The sequence below is a fragment of the Lichenostomus cassidix genome, chromosome 10, assembly GCF_008360975.1.
Source record: "Lichenostomus cassidix isolate B80296 chromosome 10, HeHo_3.0, whole genome shotgun sequence".
NCBI lineage: Eukaryota > Metazoa > Chordata > Aves > Passeriformes > Meliphagidae > Lichenostomus > Lichenostomus cassidix.
Window position 1 is genome coordinate 9,757,370 of NC_139491.1, and position 24,805 is coordinate 9,782,174.

Here is a 24,805-nt window from a genome sequence, read left to right on the forward strand (position 1 = left end):
TTTCAGCTTCAGCCTTTTAGTGTAAACCAGACATCTGTTTCGAGTTGTGTCAGATCACAGGAAGGATAGCCCACAGCTTGGTTTACTCCAAACTAATTTAGGAAATCAGAACTCTCCCCATGGATGAGTCACTAGCTTCTTGGGCAATGACAGGCCAGACACATTTGTCTCTGCAGCTCGGTGGTTTTCCCTGTAAAAGGGGGACAGCTCTTTCCCCCATCTGGAGGTGACTTGCAGGGAGGATGTAGCCCCAATACCAAGTCCATTTGTGCGTCTGCAGTCCTGATGTCAAAGTCCACCAGGAAGGGAAAGGAAAGGATGAAAAAGAAAAGGGAAAGTGCAGAATGGGTCTAAAGATGTCTTTGAAGTATAGCCTGGGAGCGGAGATCAGGAAGTGAGAGCTGTAATTGCAGCTGGGTATCAGTTTCCTTTTTTATTTCAGGATCGCCCACAGCATGCTGGAGTTTCTCCCTCAGAAACAAGGCAGGAACAACACTCACCTCTACAGGAGAACAGAAGTTTCTGTTAAATGGGAGAACCACAGAGCAAAAACAGCTCTTTGTGTTTCTAATGCAAAGGCAAACAGAAAGTACCTTGAACATGTCTGAAATTAGTTTTACTACTTCTGGGCCAGCCAGGAAAGCTAAAAACTGTTTCTTATTTTGTTTCCTAAGGAACTTGCACTGTATTACTTGCGGGCTCTGCCCGAATTCCTTGAAATAGGGCCAGGCTCAAGTAAACGCAACGGAGAGGAGACATCAGGTTCACAAAACTAGGTGGTTCAGCAGACAAAAGAGATCTTGCAAATACCCCCGGAGTGGAATGCTCCCAGCTGAGCTCAAGGCATCAAGCAGACCCATGTGGGAAGGCAGAACGGGGAAAGGCTCCAGTGCCACAGACACGGTGCATTTGACATCAGTCTGGGGACAGGTTTATGTCAGTGCTGGCCATTAGTAACACTCCAGCGCTGTTCAGACCTCACCAAAGTGCATGTTCAGCTGCACACAGGGTGGGTGCAAGCCCAAAACTGGGGCTCACATCTGACAGGCCTTTGCCCCAAGCCCTGGTAAGGCTGCCCTGGACTGGCACTTCCAAACTGCTGCCTCAAGCAGATGTGTCAGAACAGGTTAATGGACATCCTGCTGTAACTTTAACACTATAATTCAACTTTAAATAAAGGTTTAATTTTTTTCCTCCCCAAGATAAGCTCCAAGGCAGGGATCAGGGCTGCTGTGAAAAAACACAGACTCTTGGTATAGTGAAATAAACCTGTTTGTTCCAGTTAGAGAAAAGGTTGTGAGCTGAACTCAGGGGCCCAATTTATCAGGGAAATGACAGTATCTTGAAGACCATTGCAAAGGATTTAGGTTTTGGTATTTGCTAGGCATACCCTGAGTGTTTGACCATTATAAATCTTTTCTTGTTTAGGAAAGAAATCTCATTTTTCATGATACTGTGCTTATCTTTTAGCAGGCGCAGGGGCAGGATCTGAATATGCTGGTGTTTGCAGACAGCAGTGGTGCAGTACAGCCAGTCTCTCAGCTTCACAGTGAGGAAAACGAGCTACAGTTGTGAAATCATTGCCTAACAATTGATAAGGACAACTGCTGCAATCCTCTCCCTGCCTCCTCTTGGCCAGCATCCCAATTACCACACATTACTGGATATATAGAAAAGAGAATGGCAATGTGGTTAAAGTACAAGCCACACACACAGAAGACAGAGAATTTATTTCCATGTCTCGTCTGGTTTCCTCTTTCACCTTTGGCCAAGTAATTCAGTCTTTGCAACTCTTTTTTTTTCTTCTTTCATGACAATATTTACCATCTTTCAGACAGCCCTTGAGTTCTCCCAAGGAATGGGGCCTTGTAAATAGAGTTGGGGGAGAAACCTATTCCTCCAAAGAAAACCATGACAGGTACCTTGTACGAGGTGCTGCAGGAGACTCTTTTAGCAGGCCTTTGCAGAAGAATAATGTTTCTTCATGCCTTGTTTCAAATCCAGACAGCCATTCCCATTTCACCCTTCTTTTCAGGAACTCCCTAGGGCATCATAACACCTTGTAGCATGAGATGCCAGCTCCTGATGTCAGCAATCAAAAGAAAAGTCCAGGCCACCTCAAGACCAAAGAAATTTGGTTCACACATTCTCACCCTGAAATGGAGAGCGATGTGTGCACTTCCTCAGACTACAAAATTTATGGCTCTTGAGAAGAGCAAGCCCACACCCTCTGTTGCCACTACCACACTGAAGGATGCAATGACTATTTTTTCCCATGAGAGAAAAGGCTGTGGTAAACCAAATACTTGTATGTATTAAGTACTAGATAAATACTGATGAAGTGTTAAGTAATCGTACTTTCAATGATATTTTTAAAACCCCAAATGTGTTATCACTTCCTATCCTCCACAGATGCCCCACGCTCAGCGACAGCTGTATTGCTCACTACTCAACTGCAGGATAAACCTCACAAGTTCTGCATGAGCTGAGTAACAAAACCTGGGTCACTGAACTGTAGCTCCCTTGAACACAGTTCAGTATTACAACTCATTAGGGCCAAACTCTACCCATCGTCCCTATAAACATCAAGCAGGTCACCCAGCAGTTGTTTCAGTGCCTTGCTGACTCAGAAGTAATATAGACAAAAGAGGAAACAGAAGAGATTGTGTTTGGATTTGAATTTGCTGTTCAGAAGTGCAGTATAAATGAGGTACTACCAAGGTGGTATTTCAATTTGCAAAGGAAATAACGTGCAATTAGCAAGCAATTGCTACTTCTGTAGACATTTAAATTGCATTTTGTCCTAATGACTTGGAATTTCTTAAGGGTTATGTGAAATATTCCAGGTCATCTTAAATTCTAGTTCTCCCAAATACATTTTATATTTCTAAGAGAAAGCAGTATGTGTTCATTAACTGAAGGAAACACTCTAGAAGTAATCTCAGAGAACAGGAACTGCCAACATAGACCACATTACCCACAGAAATCTCACCTGTATTAAATCTCAATAAAATACCAATGTTTGGTCTTAATTTCCTGTAAAGAAGGAGGTATGACTGAACCCCAAGAAGGTATCTAATGGCTATGTGAAAACATGTGCTCAACCCATGAGAGGGAGGTTTGAAAAGGCAACAATCATCTTCTTTTGACCCTAATTTAATTTCTGACAACCTATGCAAGTCCAAACAATATAGCAGCCCTGAAGAAAATGTTTGTGTCCTTAAACTCACAGTCATTGCTTTCACAGGTATAGATATGTACTATTTTGATGCTGAGAAATAGTACTTTAGGTATTATCAAACAAATTATATCTACAGCTGAGAAAAATCTTGATGTGTTTTCAAGGACTTTGATCAAAACATCATCAGAAACAAGATGTATAAACAAAATATGGCTCTAAAACAGCCCTTAGGATAGACTGGAGGAAAGCTACTGGCGTCACAGCAGCACCCTCTAGTGCTGCTGTCACTGGGCTTTGCCAGCACTTAGTGGATAAAATTTAACATTTGGTGTCAGGATAAAGCTTCTCTCGTCCTAGATACAGCTCACAATAAGGTCAGAATATCAACATTCTCATACGAACAGAATGAGACATAGATGGCTGTGGAGACAAATTCGCCATTACTAACAAATATTTTAAGAGAGAGCTTGCAATTAGCTGTGTTAACAGCACCTACAGCCCAGTAACTCCCAAATTATGGAAATAAAGACCAGTGCAAAGGCGGAGATTGTTTTTTGGTTGTTCAGTGGAAAAGAAATGAGACTGCTCCCACAGATTCCAAGTAATGCATAGATGCAGCCTGAAAGTAACAACTGTCAGAATGCTGTTTTACCCCCAGGCAGCAATGAAGCCCCACAGAGCCTCTTGCTCACTTGTCCTGGTGGGATGGGGAACTGGAAAAGCAAAAGTGACAACACTCATGGGTTGAGATTAACAGTTTAATGGGTAGAGCAAAAGCTGGGCACACAAGGAAAGCAAAACAAGGGATTTATTCACCACTTCCCATGGGCAGGCAGCTGTTCAGGAGAGCTGGGCTCCATCAAGCATAACAGGGACTTGGGAAGACAAACACCCTCACTCTGAACATCATCCCCTTCTTTCTTCTCCCTCCATGCTTTCATGCTGAGCATAATGCCACATGGTCTGGGATATTCCTTGGGTCAGTTGAAATCATCTGTCCCAGCTCTGTCCCCTCCCAGCTCCTTGAGGGAAGCAGAAAAGGCCTTGGCCCTGTGAAAGCTCTGTTCAGCAGTAACTACAACATCCCTGTGTTATTGATATTGTTTCCAGCACAAATCCAAAACAAATCTCAGCATCAGCTACTCTGAAGAAATTAACTATGTCCCAGCCAAAACCAGCACACAGCCCCAGCAAAAGAAGTACATAAGGCCAGGTCTGTAAATGAGCTAAAAGTTCATCTGCCACAGAGGTGAACAGAAAATAAAAAGATGGAGGCAAGACTGAGTGTGTAAAACAGTGTGTGTGAGATACCATACTTGAGAAGAATATAAAGTATGACTTTAAAAAAACAGTTAATGCTCTCCTAAAATCATGGAACAGCTGCAAGGCAACCAAGCCACAGTGACCATGCTTTCTCCACCTGGTTCTCTGCAGCTATAGGGAAAGACCAGGAGGAATTAGGTTGCCTTAAGTGCTATACATTGACACACCCATCCAAACCTGTTAATAACTCAGCCTTCATCCCACCACATGCAATTTTCAGAATATGCCTTTCTCCAAGTGCCTCAAATGGGGTAAGGCCACAGTTATAATCACTGGGTTTGTCACTTCAGCATCCAATACCCCAAGCAGATGATGTGAAGATCCAAGACTCCCTAAAGGTTAAGTACTGGAATGTTAATGACAAATTTAAAAATCCTCTGATGCATTAGGACAGATATATTACACCTCAGGAAACAACACCAATGAGATGCCTCCACCTTTTTTTCTCCTTTTTCTCCATGGGAACCTGTAGAAGCATAGTGAAGTCTGTCAGGTCCTTAAACAACCATCCTTGTAGATAACAAATAGATCAACATACCTGCTGGAGTATCTCAGTCTCTGCCAGCTGGAATCACCTTCATGTTATCCTCTCTGGGTCTCAGACAAATAGTTTCTCCCTCATTCCTGTCATTTGAGACATAGAGTGAGCAGAGAGAGAGTGTAAACTGTTACAGAACATGCCTTGGATTTTGCTAGTTCATTTTTTGTGGGTCTGCCCAATTCATCACATTCCCAATCTTTATGAAAATAACATAGCAGTAAAAAAACTCTTCAGCAGGTTGTGTTTTTCATTCATATATTTGACTTCATTAAGTCATAAATTGTGACAGTTTGCTATAAACTAATGAATGAACCACTAACTTGGGACATCATTCATTATCATAAAGCTATTTCCTGCCTGCTTAATTAAGCTCAGAGAATGCTCCTGCAGAAGGAAAGCAGAAGCAGACCCTCTTGGGAAGTGATAAATGCTGGAGGCTGAGGGGTATCCTGACAGTTTCAGCACAGCTAAAAACACTGCATTGCTCCCTAGCAAGAATAAAGTGCCTCAGATGGCCTGGGGGGCTGGAACAGGGAATTCAACTCTAGCAACATCTTTAACTAGCAGAAATATACATGGATCCAACACTCAGATTTCCCCCTGTACTGCATAACACCAGAAAAAGAAAAATTCAGCAGTGGCCCTAATTTCTGACCTAAAAACCAAGACTAATTTAAAATGGAGGCAAGTAGACATCAGCCTGCCCTTGTTAAGCATTAACAGCAGTTGCAGAACTGTCCACCAGCCCTTCCAGTTTGGGTTCTTAATCATATGGGTGGCAAGAAATGGAGCCAAAAGAGAGTACTTTAAACTGGACAGCAGAAACACTCAGAAAACACTGAAGCAAGAAACAACCAATTTCTGCTAGGACAGACATAGCTCAAGGCAACTGACTGGAGAAAACCACTCTTTCCCTTTTGCCCACTAAGTAGGGCAAACACCCCCTCCTTGCAGCAGTTTGTATCCCACTGGCCCTCAGCATTCCCAGCCATGAACTACACATAAAAGCAGATTATTCCTGCCTCAGAGACTTTACCTTCGTTCCACATCCTCTCTGGCTTGCTGCTGGTACTTTAAGAATTGTATCTTGTCTAAAAAGCAGACATGAAGAATCTTTATTACAAGCATCTATGCAAGTACACATGCTTTGTCATAACCAGTAAGTTTACTGGAGCAGAGTCTCAGCAGGAAAAAGGGAGGAAAATCCTAGCTTCCCAGGGCCCCTGCCCAGGGAGTGATCAGCTAATTCCCTGCAGCTGACTGAGCCCACCCTGAAAACCTGTCTGTGTACTGGGCAACTGATTTATCATCTTTCCTTACAGCTCTGACTGATGCAGCTTTAGGCTGTCTGTTTTGAAAGCTGAAGCTGACCTTGTCTGAAGCAATAGCAAGTATTTAAGGCCGGCATAGCCAGTGAAAAACAAATTATGGCGAATTCAAATCCAGCCCCCATTTAATTTGCTTTATTTACATGTAAACTGCAGTCTGGCCCAGAGGTGGTCAAACACCATCGTGCCTGCTTCCTGTGGCCAATAGGATCCTGTTGCCCACATGTAATTTGGCTTCATAAAATTGCTTGTAATTCGATATCAGAGCAAAAACCCAGCCCTTCTGTTTCTCACTGCAGACTCCTATTTCCAGGTTCTTGTCTAACCAAAACCAACTGTGACACAGGCTGACCTCCCTCTCTGCAAGAATAAAAATAGCTTGGAAGATTACATGTATCACTATTATGTGGTGGCATCCACCATAACTCTATTATATATCATGTTCCCTCCATCATTCCTCTGAAGGCTTTGCTGTCTCTGTATTACTCTGTCTTGAATGGGTTACTGGGGAAAATGTTGCCTCTTATCAGCTTTTTTCAAGTTATTCCACTATAAAGAAAGCCCATTAGAGCTTTAAAATTTACCTTTGAACTTTTTTTATCATTGTATTCCACTTCATAAATTCTCTCCTACAGCTGCACAGTCATATCTCCAGCTAACACTGATAGCAGAGAAGAAATTGTAAGACAGGGCAGTTTTACATTTGGCAATGCAGACATGCACATCCACTCCAGGGACATTTGTAAACATACCTGTGAATAAATTCTCATGCCCTCTGCACTGGTGAGAAAATATTATTGTTCCAGGGGAGATACAAACTGAACTTCCTGGTCTTGTGCTGCAGGAGACTGAGGGAATCCCACATGGTTCCTAAATAGTCCTTGCTTTTGTAGGTTGGAGCAGCTCCCAGGCACTCACTGTTAAACCATCACTGTACCTCATGGAGTACTTAAGTATAATTCCCTTGCAACTTAGCATGGAAATGAATTGGCTAATTGACTGCTTTATGGTCAGTGAAAAAGTCAGGTCTGAGAAAGTCCCAAAAAGATTCATACCAACAGATCCTGCCCTGTCCCAAAATGATGGAATGATGGTAAGAACACTTCCTCAGGTCAGTGCATTCTTGCTGCTATGTGTTTACAATCTGTATTCTGACACTACTGCTGATACTGACCAAGAAGCTCCTCCTCAAATGGAACAGAGCCCCTGCCTTTCTTGTTGAAGATGATTTAAGAGACAAGTCTGTTTTCAAACCAGTCAAAGGATCTGTGGATTATGTAAAAGAACTTGTGTTACTGGCAGAAAAAAAAAATCTAAACAACTTCAGAAACTTAATGGTGGTCAAGCTGAAAGACTTGCTACTGTGTGCACAGTTTAAGATTAAAAAAAAAAAAAAGCATTTGATGAGGGATAAACAAAAAAGCTGGGAAAAGGCTGAAATGTTTTTAAAGCCAGAGTGTCATATATAACATGATAGGAAAATATAGTCTCCTTAATTCTGCAGGCATCCAGGGTGCACGTCTCATTATTAATCCACATTTGATCAGTTTCTAATGGTTTCAACCATAGCTGGTGATACTTTATGCCAAGCATAGACACAGATATTTTGGCACTGCAGCATGCAGACTGATGGGAGAGGTGACCTGCTGAGTGTGCTGCTCTAATGCAGCTCCAGTGCTAGTAGAGGAAAACAAAGCTTGGTTAGAGGAAGACTCCGACAAATTTTCATTCTCTATAAATTTTTGATTTTAGAATGAAAATAGACACCATCTCTACTTGGTCAAGTGCTGGCAGCTGTCTAATTATCTCTTTCATTTGGCATACGTCAAAGCATTTTACATTGTTGATATTTGACCTGTTTAGCCCTACCCAACTCTAAAATATGGCAAATACAACTTATTTGTGAGCATGTGCTGCCTGACAACTTTTCTGTCAGGTGCACTGCCTTGTAATAGTAGATTACTCAACACTGTGGCAAGAAACATCAGCATTACTTTCCCCCATCAGTCATACTTCTGTGAAAAACAGAAGTAGAAACATGGTATTTGAATAATACACTACAAAGGTTTTCTGCGTTATACAAGTGTTTAAGATGTTACCATTTTTACAGGAAAAAAATTCCATGTGTATTTTGTCTCCATCCAGACATTGCACACTTACAAATTATCAGAAGTGCAACAAATTGAGAATGCAAAAAAACTTTATTAGCATAAAAAGTACATATTCAGGAATCAATACTCAAATTCCTTCATCTGGTGTTTTTGATACATGTTTCTGTATCTCCTACAGCTGAAGGAAGACCGGGTTGTAGGATGTTGGAAGTTTAAGGCTGGGAGGGAGTTGTTGTTGGGTTTTTGTTTTGTGCCTCTTTTTAAGTTATGTAAACAATTCAGAGTGAAACCTGTACAAGCAGAATATTAGCTATCATTGGTACACTTAAAAGTTAAATAAAACCCAATTTCAGCAATACAAAAAGCAATATAAAAAAGTACTCAGGTGCATGACGTGCATCAGAAGAAAATGTAGAAGAAAATGGCTAATAAGTGAACAAGTCTTAAAAGTTAGATCATACTGAAAATTCTCTGTAAATATCTGTATGGTTAGACATGAAAAACATGATAAAATTACTTGGTTCCCTAAGAGATCTATACAGTTGCATTTATTTCAACTTAGTTAGACATGAATATATTCAAACGATAGTGATTAAAAGGAATAAGAAAAGTCTACTCAAGTTTCACATTTCAAGCTGCCTATTTGATAGAGTAACCAGACAGAGGTAGATATCCAAAATTAATGGCCAAGCTATCCTAACAAGACCTTTTAGCTATCTTGTCAAGCTTTTACTTTCAAGGCCAATGTGAAAAGGCTCCACAGATGAAGGATGTCATTCAAAAAGGCAGCCAGAAAACCTGTATTGCTGATGGAAGCAGTTTCAATTATCCTGCTGAAGGTAAAGGGTATTTAAGAATAAAACATTTACCAGACCATTATAAGGACACCACTTATCAAGCACTAGAGCTCATGCAGTCATTTTAAACAACAGGGACAGTGATTTGCTCATTTCCTATGCCTATTTCAGAAGCTGCACCATTGCTACCTATTTGCTAGTCAAAGTAAGACTGCAGGGTGCCACGGCGGCGGATGTCACATGTCCAGCAGTGGAAACCACCTCCCAGAGAATTGGCATGGCGAATGCTTACTTTAATTGTAGAAATGCCTGCAAGAAATACACAATACACACTTTAAAATTAGACTCTCAAATTCATGTGGCAAACTCTGATCAGAACAGTTGATGATAGTTTATCCAATCATTTGGCTAGATGTAAGTATGGAAAGTATTTCCTACTAGTTTGTTAAGAATTAATTTTCCCAAATTCTAGGCAGAGAACAAACTAGGAACATAGCTGGCTTGTTTATTCCAATGACACCCTCAGGAATACACACTGCCTGGAGCACAGCCAGTGTTTGATGTGTTATGGTGTGGCAGTAATAAAACTATAAATTCCCTTTTTTGCCGTATGTGAAGAATTAGCTGAAATTCTACTTCAATATATGATCAGGACACATTTTCATAAATATGTGTGAGCATTTATGACTCAGACATTGAATGTGCTCTTTCAAGTGCCTTTCAAGAAAAGAAGTATTCAAGGTAAAGAGCTCTGACTCCCTGTTTCTCTGAAAGGGAAAAGAGGCTTTTACTACCTTGGTTAAGCTTCCTCCCCCTTTTTTTTCACCTCTGATGTTTCAGCTGTGGCTCAACTTATACGAAGTCCTAACAGAAGGATCAGACAACTTCTCTGAGACAGCAACTCAGACTTACAGAGTTTGCCTTTTTGCTTCTTCCCTCTTTACTACTTTCAGGAGCTCAGGATCAGCTCAGTGGAATTTATCACTTAGGTCAACAATAGTTTTGTTCCCAGTAGATCCATCTCAGTTGCACGAACTTTCTGACTACCAGAGTTTATTTAGAACTTACATAGACTGTGAAGTTCATGTGTGAAAGATAAGCCATGACTGGCATTAATAGCCTAATTTTGTAAGTACTTTCAAGCATTTATAAATCCTCAGCTCCTTGGTCATGCATTCAAATAGCCAAAGGCTGAGAAGCTGTGCATAAGAATACTTCCAGATTTTGCGTTCAATTACAGTTCTCCTGTCACTGCATATGTGAAGGAATTCCACACTATCATGAAGTTACATTTCACAGGACTGAGATTCTCCATAAATGAGCAGGAATTCCTGGGTTAAGTGGTCTGAATTTGACATTTTAAAGTACAATGAGTTTGCAACTAGAAAAATCTGAAAGCGTCTTGGCAGTGACCGATAACCAGCTCTGTATCATTCAGCAATAGGTGCACTCAGACTCTCCAAGAGACATGTTGACCTTAAACTGAACAGACATTTTACATTTAAAAAGCTCATTCAAAGGCATCCTAGCAAAAACTCTAGTTGCTACTCATACCTTTATGTGCTGCAAGCTGTAGGGGGCAAACAAATCTCACATTTCTATGGCTGAACTATTCAGGAGAAAAATCACTGATGATTCTTACTTGCTTATCCAACTGTTTGAGTACTTTTTCCAGTGCTGGCTGCTTTGACTACTTTAAGTGAAATCTCCATTTACCCTGGCTGGTAGCACAGTAATTTTCTTTTAAGTACATGTAGAAATGTGTTAGGACATACCCAGCTTTTCAAACATCTTCTGAATCGATGTCTCATTGGCATCCACCATCACACGTTTCTCATCCAGCATTAGGACATTCATGGAGAGCCATTTCGAAGACATCCACAGTGGGTGATCTAAACAGAGAATAAACCCTGCACTGTACCAATGTTACTGCATATTAATACCCTTGGGAATGCTCTTGGGATCCTTAGAAAAGGAAGAGTGACTATACCATCTGGGATGAGTGGCACTGGGGGTTGAATCACAGTCCAGCCAGCTTTCTTGAAGAGCTCAATCTGGAAGAGCAATTTAAATATGTTCTCCAGAGGGTTCTCAGAGTATCACATTATGTCCTACAACCTGTGCCAGATTTTCTCAGAATATTTCAATGTATGACATCCCCTGCCCTCAGTTCACTATTCTTGCCCTATTCAGGTGTCATCTACAAACCCAGTTTTCATACAAGCACTTTTTAAAAGTCTTTTTAGATTTTGCATACCAGTGGTATTTATTTCTATAGATTTATATATGCTAGGTATGCTAAGATATGTTAAAGACTAAAACTAGCATTTGCAGTTTGGAGCCTGTTAAGTAAACATATTGGTAACAGACCAAAGTTTTTTTTTGGTGTGTATTTCTTCCCATATGATTGTGATTCCTAATTCATTGATATGAATTACACTGATGTTTCTAAAAACAAACCCATCAGAAATAACACAAAATTACCTTTCCTTCACACTTTATAAGAAAACTAATGTGCGGTTCATTTAACAAAGGGAACAGTGTAAAGGCATCCTAAGGAATAATTTGTGTCTCTAAGAATTACACAATGAAGTTAAAAATAAGAGGAAGATTATTTGGCTAAAGAGAATTGAGTTTTAAAGTTCATTATCTGAATCATTAGGTGAGTATTCGCGAGTATTCCAGCATTACCACGAGGTGGAGCTCCGATCCCAAATACTCAATAACTAGCCTGGCCTGCCAGGATTTTAAAGAAAAGCTCCTTTTCATGAGCACCATTCAAGAAAAGCCTCCTTTCATCGGCACCATTCACACACACCCCCACCACTTCTCGGTCAGCCAGAACTGCCAAACCAGTTTTTATGAAAGCGAGCTGCATGTATCTTTTCTATCTACACAGACAGCAGCTTTCCCTGAAAAGGTCCCAGAATATGGGGTTTTTTAAAAGGAGACCAAAAATCCTCTTTCAAGTGACATTATGAGAAACTGTGGAAAGGAAAAGGGGAGGAAAAAATAAGATTACACATATAAAATAAATATGTGGAATTGTATTCACCCAGCAGGAACTAATCCCAGAGTGGTTTTTAAACACAAAACACTTTCCCCTCTTGCACACTCTCACCTGATGGCAAGGACGGTCTGGGTTAGACAGAACAAGACCAGGCCCAATGATATTAAAAGTGGCATCAATGTGCATAGGGTTGGGATCCTTAAAGGATATTATATGCACTCTATATTCTGGGGCAAGGTGTCGCCTCATCCATTCAATACCCATGTAGTTTGTAACCTGAAAACAGGACAAATTTAGCTTTACTAGGCTAGAATATAAACTGCATCCAAGGTTAGTCTAAGGTTTTATTTAATTAAATATTTAAAGCCAAAATAATAGAAAATTTTGTGCCTCTAGCCAACCCCTTACCTGGAAGACAGTCTTACTGTGTATCAAACATTCTATAAAGAGCAATTTCTTTTGCCAACACTCTTATTTGAATGCTGCTTGGGAATTTAAGAAGATAAAATACCAAGCATGAAGTTAAATACCAAAAGTGTTGAAACAAAGCTTTGTTTACCTGGCTCCTTTGTACAAAGATATCTCTTCCAGCTCTAATGAAGTCAGCAGCATCAAAGCATGGCTCAAATTCAGTAGTTACAAATTTTCCCTGAGCAGCCAGTTTATGCCTGTCTTCAACAGAGTGGATTGGATAATTCTGGTTGTAGAAAAGGGAATAACAACTTTAGGTTGGAGATGTTAAAAGATCGTTCTCAAATTATTTGCTACTGAAGAGTAAATTAAAATTAGGAAATGTGTTAATATTGATAGCTAGTATGTTCCTTGGAGGTAGTTTTGGTGACTTCTTACTAGAGTAGGAAAGAAAATCTAAATGTGGACATAAAGTGAAAGGTTTTAAGCACATTCAAGAATAGGTCACAAGATAAGAGACAAGAGTTATATCAAGAAATTAATTGCTTTTCAGAACCACTGTGTGGATTATATTCTGACTTCATGATCAAAAGTATTCATTACCAGTGGAGTTTAACTACCAGTCCAACAAATCACTGCACAGTGACAGAGATACTGGAATGGAAGCTATTTCCTAAGAAAGGTGGTCTCCATACTTAACCACGTTTTAGAATGGAGCAGTATTTCAAACGAGAAGGTAGATCATTATTTTAAAATTAAACAAGGAAAATAAGAGCAAATCAGATGTAAAAATTCAGAGGGGAAAAAAATATATGAGTTTCTATCTTTCAGAACAGGCTCTGGAAATTCTCATACTGACATATTACTCTAAGGTAATTTTAATTAACAAAGACTTATTTGCATCATTGATGACACAGTTCCCAGAAAGTTGCAATCATTCCACAATTAGTTTACTGCATTTATTGCAAATGCTGTTACCAAGGTCCTAATGCATGTGGGGGCCCATAGGAAACTACCAAAATTTTCCAAGACAAAAATTATTATTAAAAAAAAAAAACTATTCACTTTAATATTTGGAATGTAAATAGTCACAGTTTAGACCCTCCACTATTTATGTAACTTTCAAAATACTAATCATCATGCAAAACACCAATTCTGAGTTGGGGGGGGTTCTGTGACAAAATCTATATCCTTTCCCACTTTGCTAATGCAAACTCAGGACACATGGACGTTCTCAGAGAATCTTCATTCTTTAACATAATCTCTGTGATGTTTCTCTAGCATTCCTTCTTCTTTAGTAATGCTCAGTTACAGCCAGTAACCAAAACAATTCAAAGCAGAGGAATTCAATAGACACAACTTCCTGTTCCTTATTCTCTAATTGCACACACTGAGTTTCAGCTGCAAAGGCTACAGCTGTAGCATACACTAGAAAAAAAACAAGTATCCAGAATTGTTTTGTGTCATTTTCCCCACAATGTTGTGAATCCTAGATATCAGGTTGAAACTATCAACGAAATTCTGTATAAAAAGCACTGAAGTTCTGAGGAAAATGAGAACGGTACCTGATCATAGAGTTCATCTGCCATTGTGGGTTTGGGGGCAGTTGTCCACTTAGCACCACTGTTGAAATAATCTTTGATTAGTTGTCTATATGCCCTGTACTCAAAGAACCGAGCACGCCAAGCCATAGGTGCTTCAATAATTTCATTTCCCACCACTAACAGGATGTCTCTTGGCATGGCAGCATACATACCTGAAAGGAAAGTGGCCATTAATGAGACAAATATGCCTTTCTCAGCTCTTTCAGCTAATGCCCTTTTTACCCTCCTTTTTACCATTTTTTCTGTCCAAAATAATGTCAAAAAGCATCATTTGCAATGTGAGGAAGCCAGCACATCATATTAGATCCTTACATTTGTCGATGATTTTTCAAAGTAATATTTTTTATTCAAAATATATGGAACTTTTGCTACAAAGCCTCACTCATAACAAATTCACAGCTATATCAAAACCATCCACGATCAAGCCTCCACCTCATAATTTGAAAGCCTTACTTCATATTGAAAATGAACTAAACCAAGGCTTATGAATTACCCAGATGCCTTTAAAAAGTGATGATGGGCACTAAATTTTCCAACTTTTCCATCATTTCTTTACAGACGATCCTTTTAAAAAGTAATAGCACAGAAGAGGAATTTGAAGGACCACAGAACTAGGGCAGGAGTAGTCCCATTAGATTTTTCATTAACATTATCTGTTCCTTAATGAGTTTGAATTTGTTCTTTTTCTATTAAAAATACAATTTAACAATGTATTTTACATGAAAGAAGCCTGAGGACTACACTTGATGCACAGCTTGGTGAGGCAATGTGCTCTCAGTGCAGATAACCAAAGCCACACATGGAGGAAGGTGAGCAGGTAAAGAGACATTCAAATTTCCTTGACACTTGTGAGGATCTTCCTGGCAAACCTTTGCCTCCAACTGTTTTGTCCTCCATAGTTCAAGATTAATCCAACTCTAGGATCCAACAAAGAGCTATCAAGACAGCCAGGGGGCCTTAGAGCATTTGACTTCCATGTGGCAAGTAGGGGACAAAGCAGTGACAGCCCACAGCCACTGTGAGGGTCATGAAAGTTTAAAATTTCTTGGCAGTGGCAGTGACAATATAGAGAGGCATCCTGGCAAGAGATGCTGGTGTGGGAAGTTCAGGTTAGGTGTCAGGCAAAGGTTTTTCATCAGGAAATTCACAGAGCACTGAAGCAGGTCAGCAAATCAGGTGGCAGAATCTCCATCCCTGGAGATCTTCCAAGTTGTAGCTACAGAAAACCATCACTGAGCTCACTTAGAGCTGGTGATAATCCTGCTCCTAGCAGGAAGGTAGGCTAGATGACATCCCAAATGTCTCAGGAAAGAGTTAAACAGACAAGACCTTCAACAACAGAAGAACATTTACCTGTAGACTCAAAATCAGGTGTTTTATACTTCACAGACCAGTCAATTGGATCAGGCCTCTTGACAGTAACACCTTCTCCCTTCAAAATATTGCACATCTCTTCAATTTCAGCAATAGCTTTTTTTAAATGGTCTTTGGGGAAACTCTGGCCTCCAAATTTCTGGTAAAATCCCCAATATTTTTCATATGTGTTTGCCTAAAAGAAAAGGACATGAAGTGACAAAGAATAAGCATCAGTTATTTTTGAGCTAAATAGATGTGTAAAACACAATTCTTAACATTCAAAGTTTCTTGTTCTTGATCTTAACATGTTGGAGTGTGCCTTTTATCTGATTCCTGCAATATTTTGACTACATTACACTTCAGTTAATATTGAGTGGCTAGTACTGCCAAGTGGCCATTTGGTCCTCATTACAGAACACTTGTGCAAACACATCAAAAGTGGCAAACACTGTAGACTCTGCTATTTAATAAGGCTATCAGATATGTTTTTAAATTAAAACAACCTTGAGCTCATCTCCAAAATGTATACATCTGTAGTCACCTTATTAAAGCCTCACTTCAGTACTGTCACAATGGTGACATCAGGAATTCCAAGTACAGATAATATGCCTTGTTAGCCAGAAGGAGCCATACTTCAGGTACAGCAGCTGTCTAGAAGATGCAAAAGATACTAAATTCACCTGCCAGGGTCGGATTCAAGCAAGTACAACTTTTGCAGACCAAAATCCTCTGCTGAAATGCTGCAATAACCTTCTTAAATTAAAAACAAATTCAAACTAATGTCCTAGTTCTCACGGATGAGAAAGCCCAGACATATAATCAAAACAAATGATGCTGCTTCAGTTTGATGTATCTGATGTTCCTCTGTCATGTCAGTGTTAGAAGAGATGGAAGTGCATATGGAGCCCTTGTGGAATGACAGCAGAAGGGGTCAGGAACAGGTCAGCAAGTTGGTTCTTTCTCCCCAACAGAGTCCATCACATTCAGGCAGCATGAGGGACAGCAAGGGGATGCAGGGGAACCTGCCCTTCCAAACATGAGGCTGTCTCCTGACACTGCAGACATGACTACCTCCCAAAACGCAGTGTTCTCACCAAAATCAGAGCAATAATGTTCCTTTGTGCTAGCAATGCCACTGAGCCTCTACCCTCTACTGTTTCTGGCTATTTGCCTCATGCTATAGAGGTAAGAGAGAAGAAAGAAAATTCAGCCTTAAATTTCCACAGAGAGCCTCAGCATGGGCATCCTGCCCCTCCAGTACTGAAGCTTCTGCCCATCCTTCCTGAGGGAATTTGTTCTTTTTCTATAAGTGAGGTCTTGGGTAATTTGATCACCTCAAGCTTGCCAGCTGCTCAGAAGTCACATGCAGATCACATGAAGTGTTTAACATTCCTATGGAAATGTGTGCTGCTAATGAGATAAATTTGTCCTATGGAGTAAAGCTGGTTATTTTCAGAGCCTGCCATGATGTATGTGAATATCATCAATGCCTGAGCTGCAGCTCCTCTCTCCACCACATTCTCTAATACTGCTTTTTCTCAACCTGAGGAGCCACACTTGTGTTGCACTAATGGGATGGCATAATATAATAAGAATATAATATAATAAGAAATTTAAGAGTGTGCTGTAAGGAAAGATTATCTTTAAAGAACAGCAGTATTGCTCCCTATTGTTGCTCTTTACTCTAAACATTTGTCATGGAAAATAATTAACATTATCAAGATCTACCTTAAACCTAGTAATGACAGTTATTAAATTTAGGACATTAAAACTTTAATTCAGATCAGAATTCTTTTTGCCTATTTCAGTAGTAAACACACATTGACACTCCCATCTTCTCACACTTTGGGTGAGGAGGTTAATAATACCTCCTCACCCAAAATGCATTATTATTCACAAAATATACTGACAAGCATTGCAGAGTACAAAGCTATAAAGTTCAACTGCTTGACTGTTAACTGCTTCAGAAGAATACATCTCAGTGGTGGGATTTATCACTGAAGTGCTGATTCAAAAAAGGGCATCTTCCTAATCAGTGCAGTTAAGATTTTTCAACTTTTCAAATACTGTATTTACCTTTACATAGCCCATTTCAAGCTCTGAAAAGGATTTGCAATAAAGTGTCAGCTCATTAATATTCATCAGATATGCAGGGCTCCCTATTCATTTCCTTCCTTACTCCTTCTTATGCCAAGCACATCATTCCCACATCACAGCAAAAACACTTGAGTATACCAAACCCTTGTCTCAAAGTATAAGAGAATGCCAAATGCAGCCATACTTCCTGCATTTAAATATTTGGGAAATAAACATGCATGCAGTCTTAAAACACAGTCTCAACACAAGTGTTTACCCAACTGCTATAATTTGAGATACATTTTTTAGAGCATCTCAGGTCCGAAGTTTAAAATCTTCCTTATAACAGTAAAATTCATTCATTTTAAACTGCAGCTTTTATAACCAGTGACCCTCATGCACTTGGCAGACAGTTTTGCTACTTACAGGGATAGGAACATGGATTTAGGGCTATTGTATTATGCTGGAGCAACACACATATACATACCTGACCTTTCAGCCACATGAAGATTTGAACAATAATGAATCTATTCATTAATTAATAATAATGTCAAGGTAGGACTGGACTACTGCTTGGATTATTTAGCAACACCCTCCAGCTGTTAATGGTACTGTTGCAGTTTCTACAGCAACATTGAAGACAAAAGCAGAGAAAATTAGAGGAAACCACCTCTCAGCTGGCTCTGTTCCCATTACCTGATGTGGACTTGACAGCTGACATAAAGCAAATTTAAATCTTGCTTTAACCATAAGTCATAGGTATTTGAATTGCAGAGGTAATCCTATATTTTGTCATTCCTCACTGAGCTTTTGATATCACATGTAAGAGAAAGTGAAGTTCTGACCTCATATGAGTAGTTATGGTTTCATAGGCAGTAAAACCTGTACAGCATGTCACACTTCAGCTAGTTAGACACTTGAAATATTTTTCTGGTGTTAAACAAGCCCTTATCCACTGCTTAGGAACAGAATTTTGCCTCATTAAATATTACCATGTAAAATGTTGGACATTTTTCCCTTACTCTTTTCTGTACACTGATTATGTCAGTCTTAGATAAATGCACATACATACACTTGTATATTGGAAATCCTCATTCACCTCTTTCTCTGAAGGTGCTAGGATATCTTTGGAGTCTCTGCTAGGACTCCAGAGATTGGTGACTGAGCTGCAGCTTTCAAGGAGTGATGATGAAGTCAGTGGTAAAGCTTTCCTTGTGCTCACTGGCACCAAGATATCATCTCAAATGTCCCCATGTAAGTCAAAAGATTACTCTGCTGCTGGGGATTAAAACACCAAGCTGCAGTTATTCATTCACACTCCTCCAACCACTTCTGCCCAGAATCATAGCCCAGATTCTAAAAAAAAATATAGAAATATAAAAAGGGCTAAGGGAAGAGAAGTCTTCTATACATCTCAAACTTCCACTAAACAACCATTTCCAGCACTTTAAACACATTTTCAGTATCTTTGTTTGCCATTCTTTCAATGCAGGATGAGAATTCTTTCCTTTTTTTTTAACTGAGGTCTTCTGGTCAACTTTGTCAGGATATCCTTTAAATTTTTATTAAGGTCTCTTGAGCAGAAGTAGTATGCCAGCTCATTTTGCTGTGATAGCCATGAATTACTGCCCTGCAGGTAGTAGTGTAACAGTAACACACATACTTAGGAACTTTAAAGTCCAGGTAAAGCACAAAAAATCTGGAGCAAGCCCATTATTTGAAGTGTTACTGTTTTAAAACAAGATTCCAGAGAACAAAGAATCATGGATTTATTTAGGCTGCTGTTGTAGTTTTAGGCATAGAAAAATCCTGAAAAAACAGTGGACTATGCATTTCCACAAAATATTTACTGTAGCACACAGGAGTTTTAGTGAATTACTTCAGAGCTTTTAGACACAAGAGCCCTGTTAGTCTACAGCTACAGAACTCAGTCTTGCTCAGACTATTAAGCAGAAAACTACACTTTGTTTTTTGCAAGTGGTAAAGCCAAATTAACATTTCATCAGCCCAGCCAGCTATCTCAAAAGCTTGTGTGTGTACTTTGATAACATCAGGGCTATATTACTAGAGTAGCTAGCACATATTAGAGGTTCTCTCTCCCAGTGACTTCTGTTAAAACAGCTAATTCAGTTGAAAGTCCAAAGAAAAAAGCACATCCCTCACCAACACAGCTAGCTGTAAAGTTTCACAGATGTACACAACTACCTTGAAAGAAAAATCCTCAAGAGTAAACACCACACTTTATGCATTGTAAACCTTAAGTAAATTTTATATATAAAATCCACATTTCCTATTTCTTTTTTCTTGTTTACCTTAACCTCCACAGAAAAAGGTGGGACACAAGCATTTTCAGCTCTTCCCACGATGACCTCTTCCAGTGGATCCCATTCATTGTAGGAGCAAACAAGACAGTCCTTGGGCACAGGGCTTGTCGCCTTGTCATCAGCAGCACAGCTGGTCTGGGAGGCCGGAGCTGCCTGGGTGCTCTGGAAAGTTCGCTGCACCCATCCTGTAAAGACTCCTCGAAGCTTGAAATAAAAATGAGAATGAAAATTATGCTTCCCTTACAAAAGGCAAGAACGCCCACAGGTACCTTAACTCTATAATCCCAGAGCAATATACGTTATTTGTAGAATTAACAGGAACACAGCCATTCTAATTTATTCACAGCCTGGCAGATGGTTAAAGAAAATTTTGCCTTTTAAGATAGAGTCAGTTTAGGAGGGTAACGAGGTCGGAGCACGGCAGCAGCGCGCTGAGGCGGGAGGATGCTGGGTGAAGCTCAGCGAGAGACCCCTGTAGCTGTCCCGCACCCTCCCGTCACCGCTCGGAGCACCCCGGCGAGGGGCCATACGGGACCCTCTCCATGGAGCATCCTCATCCTCCTCCCCAGCCCCGGATCTGCGCGGATCTGCGCGGCACCAACCCGCGAGCCGATGTAGTGCGCTGCCTCGGCTCCCCGGCTGCCCCCGCGCAAGCACCGCACTCGCAGCATCTCTGCCGGCCGGCAGGGCAGGACAGCTCAGCTCCGCGCCGCTCCGCGCCCCCAGCGCCGCTTTATGTGCGCCCGGCCCGCCCCGCCCGAGGGGCAAAGCCCGCCTACGGCTGCCGGCCGGGCCGGGAGGGGCTGCTGCTGTCCCCCGAGCTGCTCCCCGAGCTGCCCGGCTGTCCCCATGGAGGAGCGGCAGCGCCCGGAGGCACACAGCCCCGGCAGGCACACAGCCCCGGCAGGTACAGCAGCCCCAGAGCTGCCCGAGGGCTTCTTCCAACACACCTGCGTTTCGTTTCCACCAAGGGCTCTTTCAGCACCAACCTGACTTGGAAGATTTCCAGCCACGTTTTAAATTTTTTCTTCAAAAACTGTACCGAAGTGCATCATGAGGTTATTTTTAGTCATCAAATATGCGTGTTCTTCCTTAAGCCTGCAGAAGACAAATTCGACTTCACCAAAAATTCCAATATTTCATATGTTAAGAATTCAGATTTTTAGACTACAACCTAAAGAGGAGTTTGTGATCCACCTAAAAAATGTTTGAGTTCTTTAATTACCGAAGGGGTGTTTCAAGAATATCCCATAAATTTTTGAATTCTGGCTTCTCAAAATCCTTATTGTGATATGATGAAAAGTCATCTTAAAATTAAAACCTGAACTGTTCCTAGTAGACCTGTACTTAAGTTTGCCTGCAAAACCTCTCCATGATAAAACCAACAGACTTATCTTCAAAAACACCTCTATCTCAACAGAAACAGCCTACAACAAGAAACGTGTTTGCTACCAGCTCTACTCATATTTAGTGTAACCCCCTTAGCCTATTCTGCATTTTCTTTACTTTGCACATAAGTACACTTTTAAATCATTTTTGCCAAGTAAAAAGCAGACATAGCAAAAATTACTTTTATTCAAATGATTCTGTTTAAGGTTGTAAAGAATCTATATTTCTTTCAACTTGATTTTTGGTTCTGCCTTTATCATCCATGCAGAGTCTTGCTCAATACTCCTCCAGCATATGCTCTGCTTTCCAGAGCTCATACAGTGAGGCACAGCTTGAACAGACACAATATTTAACATTATTTCTGTATGCAAGATTGCAGCTAGTGCTGGTGAACTCAGCAGACAGATCTATAGCAGGAAAAGGTAAACATCACCAGTAGTAACATATTAAAACATAAGCTATGATTGTAGAACACAGCAAACCAGCCACAGTTTTAACATGCCTTAGATATACAAGTAAGTTTTGTTCTACTTGGCAATTATTCATTCAGCACTTTGCCTTTTTGGCACAGGTAAACACTACACCTTCCCAGGATAAATAACAGAGAACATGGGAGTTCTCCACGAATTTACACAGTTCACAGAGAAAAGTTAATTATTTTAGTTGGCTTGATACCAAGTATGCATTACCCAGTTTCATACAGCTCCAGAACTTTCTCATAATTCACTCAGCTTGTTAGGACTCATTTGTAACATAATTGCATCAAACACTATTCTTGTACCAAAAAGTATACCAGGATTATTTTTTTCAAGTTTCAAAAAGGAATTTTCTTGATGCTGTTTAATTCCTAGTTACCAATTTTTGTCATCTAATAAAAATATAATTTAAAAATAACAAACTAAACAAACAGACCCCCCCCCAAAAAAAAAACTAAACAAACGAACAAAAAGAACCCTCCACCAAGTTTATACTAGTTCTGCTCAAATTCTTGCTTTTTGATTCAGTTGATTTTGCTAAGGTCACTCTACTCACATTGACCTTCTAAAAAAATTAATGATTGGCTTGCGGCTAAATCCAAAGGTCTTGCTTCCTTTTCTGTGCTTTTTGGCTTATCAGCTGGTCTTGGACCTTTGGATCATTCTTTATCAACTCAGTTTACACAGTTCTTTTGACTGTGCACAACACTTCATTCCCCACTTACTACATGGGTCTGTTGCTTTATAGAGTCCTCACCATCACTACAAGTTTTTGCTGAATCTTCTAACATATTTTTAATTTTTCTTTTGGACTGCATTTTTTTGCTCAGATTTTTTTTTTTTTTTTTTTTTAGTGAAAACATTCTTTCCCATATCTCATAGGTCTGTTTCTTCCTTTTTTAGGGGTGGCTCCTCCAGGACACAAGCCAATCTTCATCTAAGTACAATCAAAGCAGAAATCCTTTCCTTTTCCTAACTGGCATATTTGCAGTCTAACCTTGAAGGCTTTACTCATAAATAGCAAAGGTAAATAACATTTTCCTTCCAGCCTTTATACCAGTCATTTGACCCCCAGACTGCCCTAACCATCTATAATGCACTCTAGAGGTATCACTATGTTTCTATCCTCACTTGACCATCTTCTGGAAAAAAAACCTTATTTGTCTCCTTAGGCAGTTACTTATTATTTCTTTGCTTATATCTTAACATCCTTAGCATCCAACATAGGCATCACATGGTTTGCATTTGTGGTGTATGAAATGTAATTCCTTACAGTTCTTTTTTTGGCATCAGAGTCCTCTTGCTTTTTGTTTAGTAGGCAGCTCTTTATACCTTCTGCTTCTATAAGGACTTGATATAGCAGTGTACATTTTAATAGGGACATAAATCTAGGAGCAAAATACCAGTAATGATTATTCAAATATAGAGAAAGCCAAGTTCATTCATTCAAATGCAAGAAGTTTATGCAAACATGTGTTTGTCTAAGCAGGCACAGAGCTTTTTGGATCAAAAATCTTTATAAAGATCACATCGTTAATGTTATTGCACAAAATTGCTAGAATTATTGTAACACCTTGAAATCTCACCCTACTAACCAAAAGCTTGCAAATTATTGTAAAATTATGTGCTGATCTAGTAAAGATACTTCTTTCCTCTGTAAACCTCACCTCAGTTTGGAATTTTAACTTGAAACAGAAGAAAGTTTCACTTTGCTATTGCTGAGCTTTGGCCTATGAACATTAACTAGCAAGTTGTGATTTGTTCTTTTCAATGGGGCTCTAAGCATGTTTTGTAATAGTCTATCCATCATTTTTGAATGACACAAGGTACCTTGCAGGCTGATATAAAACCACCTCGTTCTGATAACTAGGTAATCAATTTAGAGCAATTCCAGTTACTGAAGAGCATCATTCTGGCCCAGCAGCATGAGAGAGTAAGATACTAAGTAGTAAAAATAGAGTTTACAGCTACAGAACTAGAAAAACAACAGGAGACATAGTAGAGAGAAGCCATCCTTGGCAATAAAACCAGAGTTACTGAAGTTCAAAGTATAAACTCCTCTATGTTTTAGGACAGTATCTCATCTTAGCTTCACCTATCTTATCTCTAACACATCTCTATTAGAGAAACAGATGGCTCAACGGATTTTAATAATACTTACATGTGAATTTCAATCTGTCCAGGAATTGAGGTTCTCAATTGTTGTTTTGATTTGTAGTGTGGTACAGCAACACATCTGACTTGGGGGACATGATATTTAAGGTTAAGGAACAGCTTACCCTTTCTTACCAGTATTTCTGCTGTATGACTGATTTAAACAATTTGGTGTATTTAGTGTGAGCTGGTCTTAACATTTACATCTCTTTGCCAGTTTTTACTTCACTTACAGGAACTTAATCTTCTCAAAAATACAAATGTTCCTGCCTGCTACTGCCTTGTCAAGGATACTGCTTGCTAAATTCCAACAGACTACACCCCCAGGAAGAGAATTTGGCCCAGCAAATCTTATCTGTTAGCTATCAGAAACAACACAGAAGAATCCAGTATGCTTCTTAGAAAGCAAGTTTCAAACTTCCTGAAGTTCAAAAGTCTGGACTGTTCCAAATGGAAAGAATAAATGCACCTCAAAACAGTAATATTATTTTTTTCCCTTCCTTTAAGCTCAAAATTTTGTAGTTAACTCTGAACTCAAAAAACAATCAAAATATTGTTACTCACAGTTAAAACAATTTCTCTATTTTAAAATATTTTACTTTAACTTGTGGCCTATTATAGAGATAAAACAGTGAACTATTTTCAAAGTACTTTGAAAGATACTTCAATTTTAATTAAATAATATAAATCTTGCTTTATCGTTCTTCATACTCAAAAGATGTAA

The 24,805-nt window shown here is 39.7% G+C and overlaps 1 protein-coding gene across 2 annotated transcripts; it reads right to left on the bottom strand.

Moving 5' to 3' along the window:
- Nucleotides 1–3,925: 3,925 nt before the first annotated feature.
- Nucleotides 3,926–20,805, bottom strand: GATM (glycine amidinotransferase). Of its 2 annotated transcripts, none has more exons than XM_085070530.1 (11): nt 20,665–20,805; nt 20,051–20,266; nt 15,660–15,855; nt 14,268–14,458; nt 12,851–12,988; nt 12,403–12,567; nt 11,272–11,335; nt 11,057–11,173; nt 6,082–9,590; nt 5,043–5,128; nt 3,926–4,231 (listed from the first exon to the last, which is right to left on the bottom strand). In XM_085070530.1, the coding sequence occupies exons 1-9, from the start codon at nt 20,731–20,733 to the stop codon at nt 9,478–9,480; spliced, it is 1,269 nt and encodes a 422-aa protein (XP_084926656.1). In that variant the 5' UTR covers nt 20,734–20,805; the 3' UTR covers nt 3,926–4,231; nt 5,043–5,128; nt 6,082–9,477. The 2 variants fall into 2 exon arrangements, with proteins under 2 accessions (XP_084926656.1, XP_084926655.1); XM_085070529.1 differs by having other exon boundaries at nt 3,926–4,615.
- Between the last annotated feature and the right edge of the window lie 4,000 nt (nt 20,806–24,805).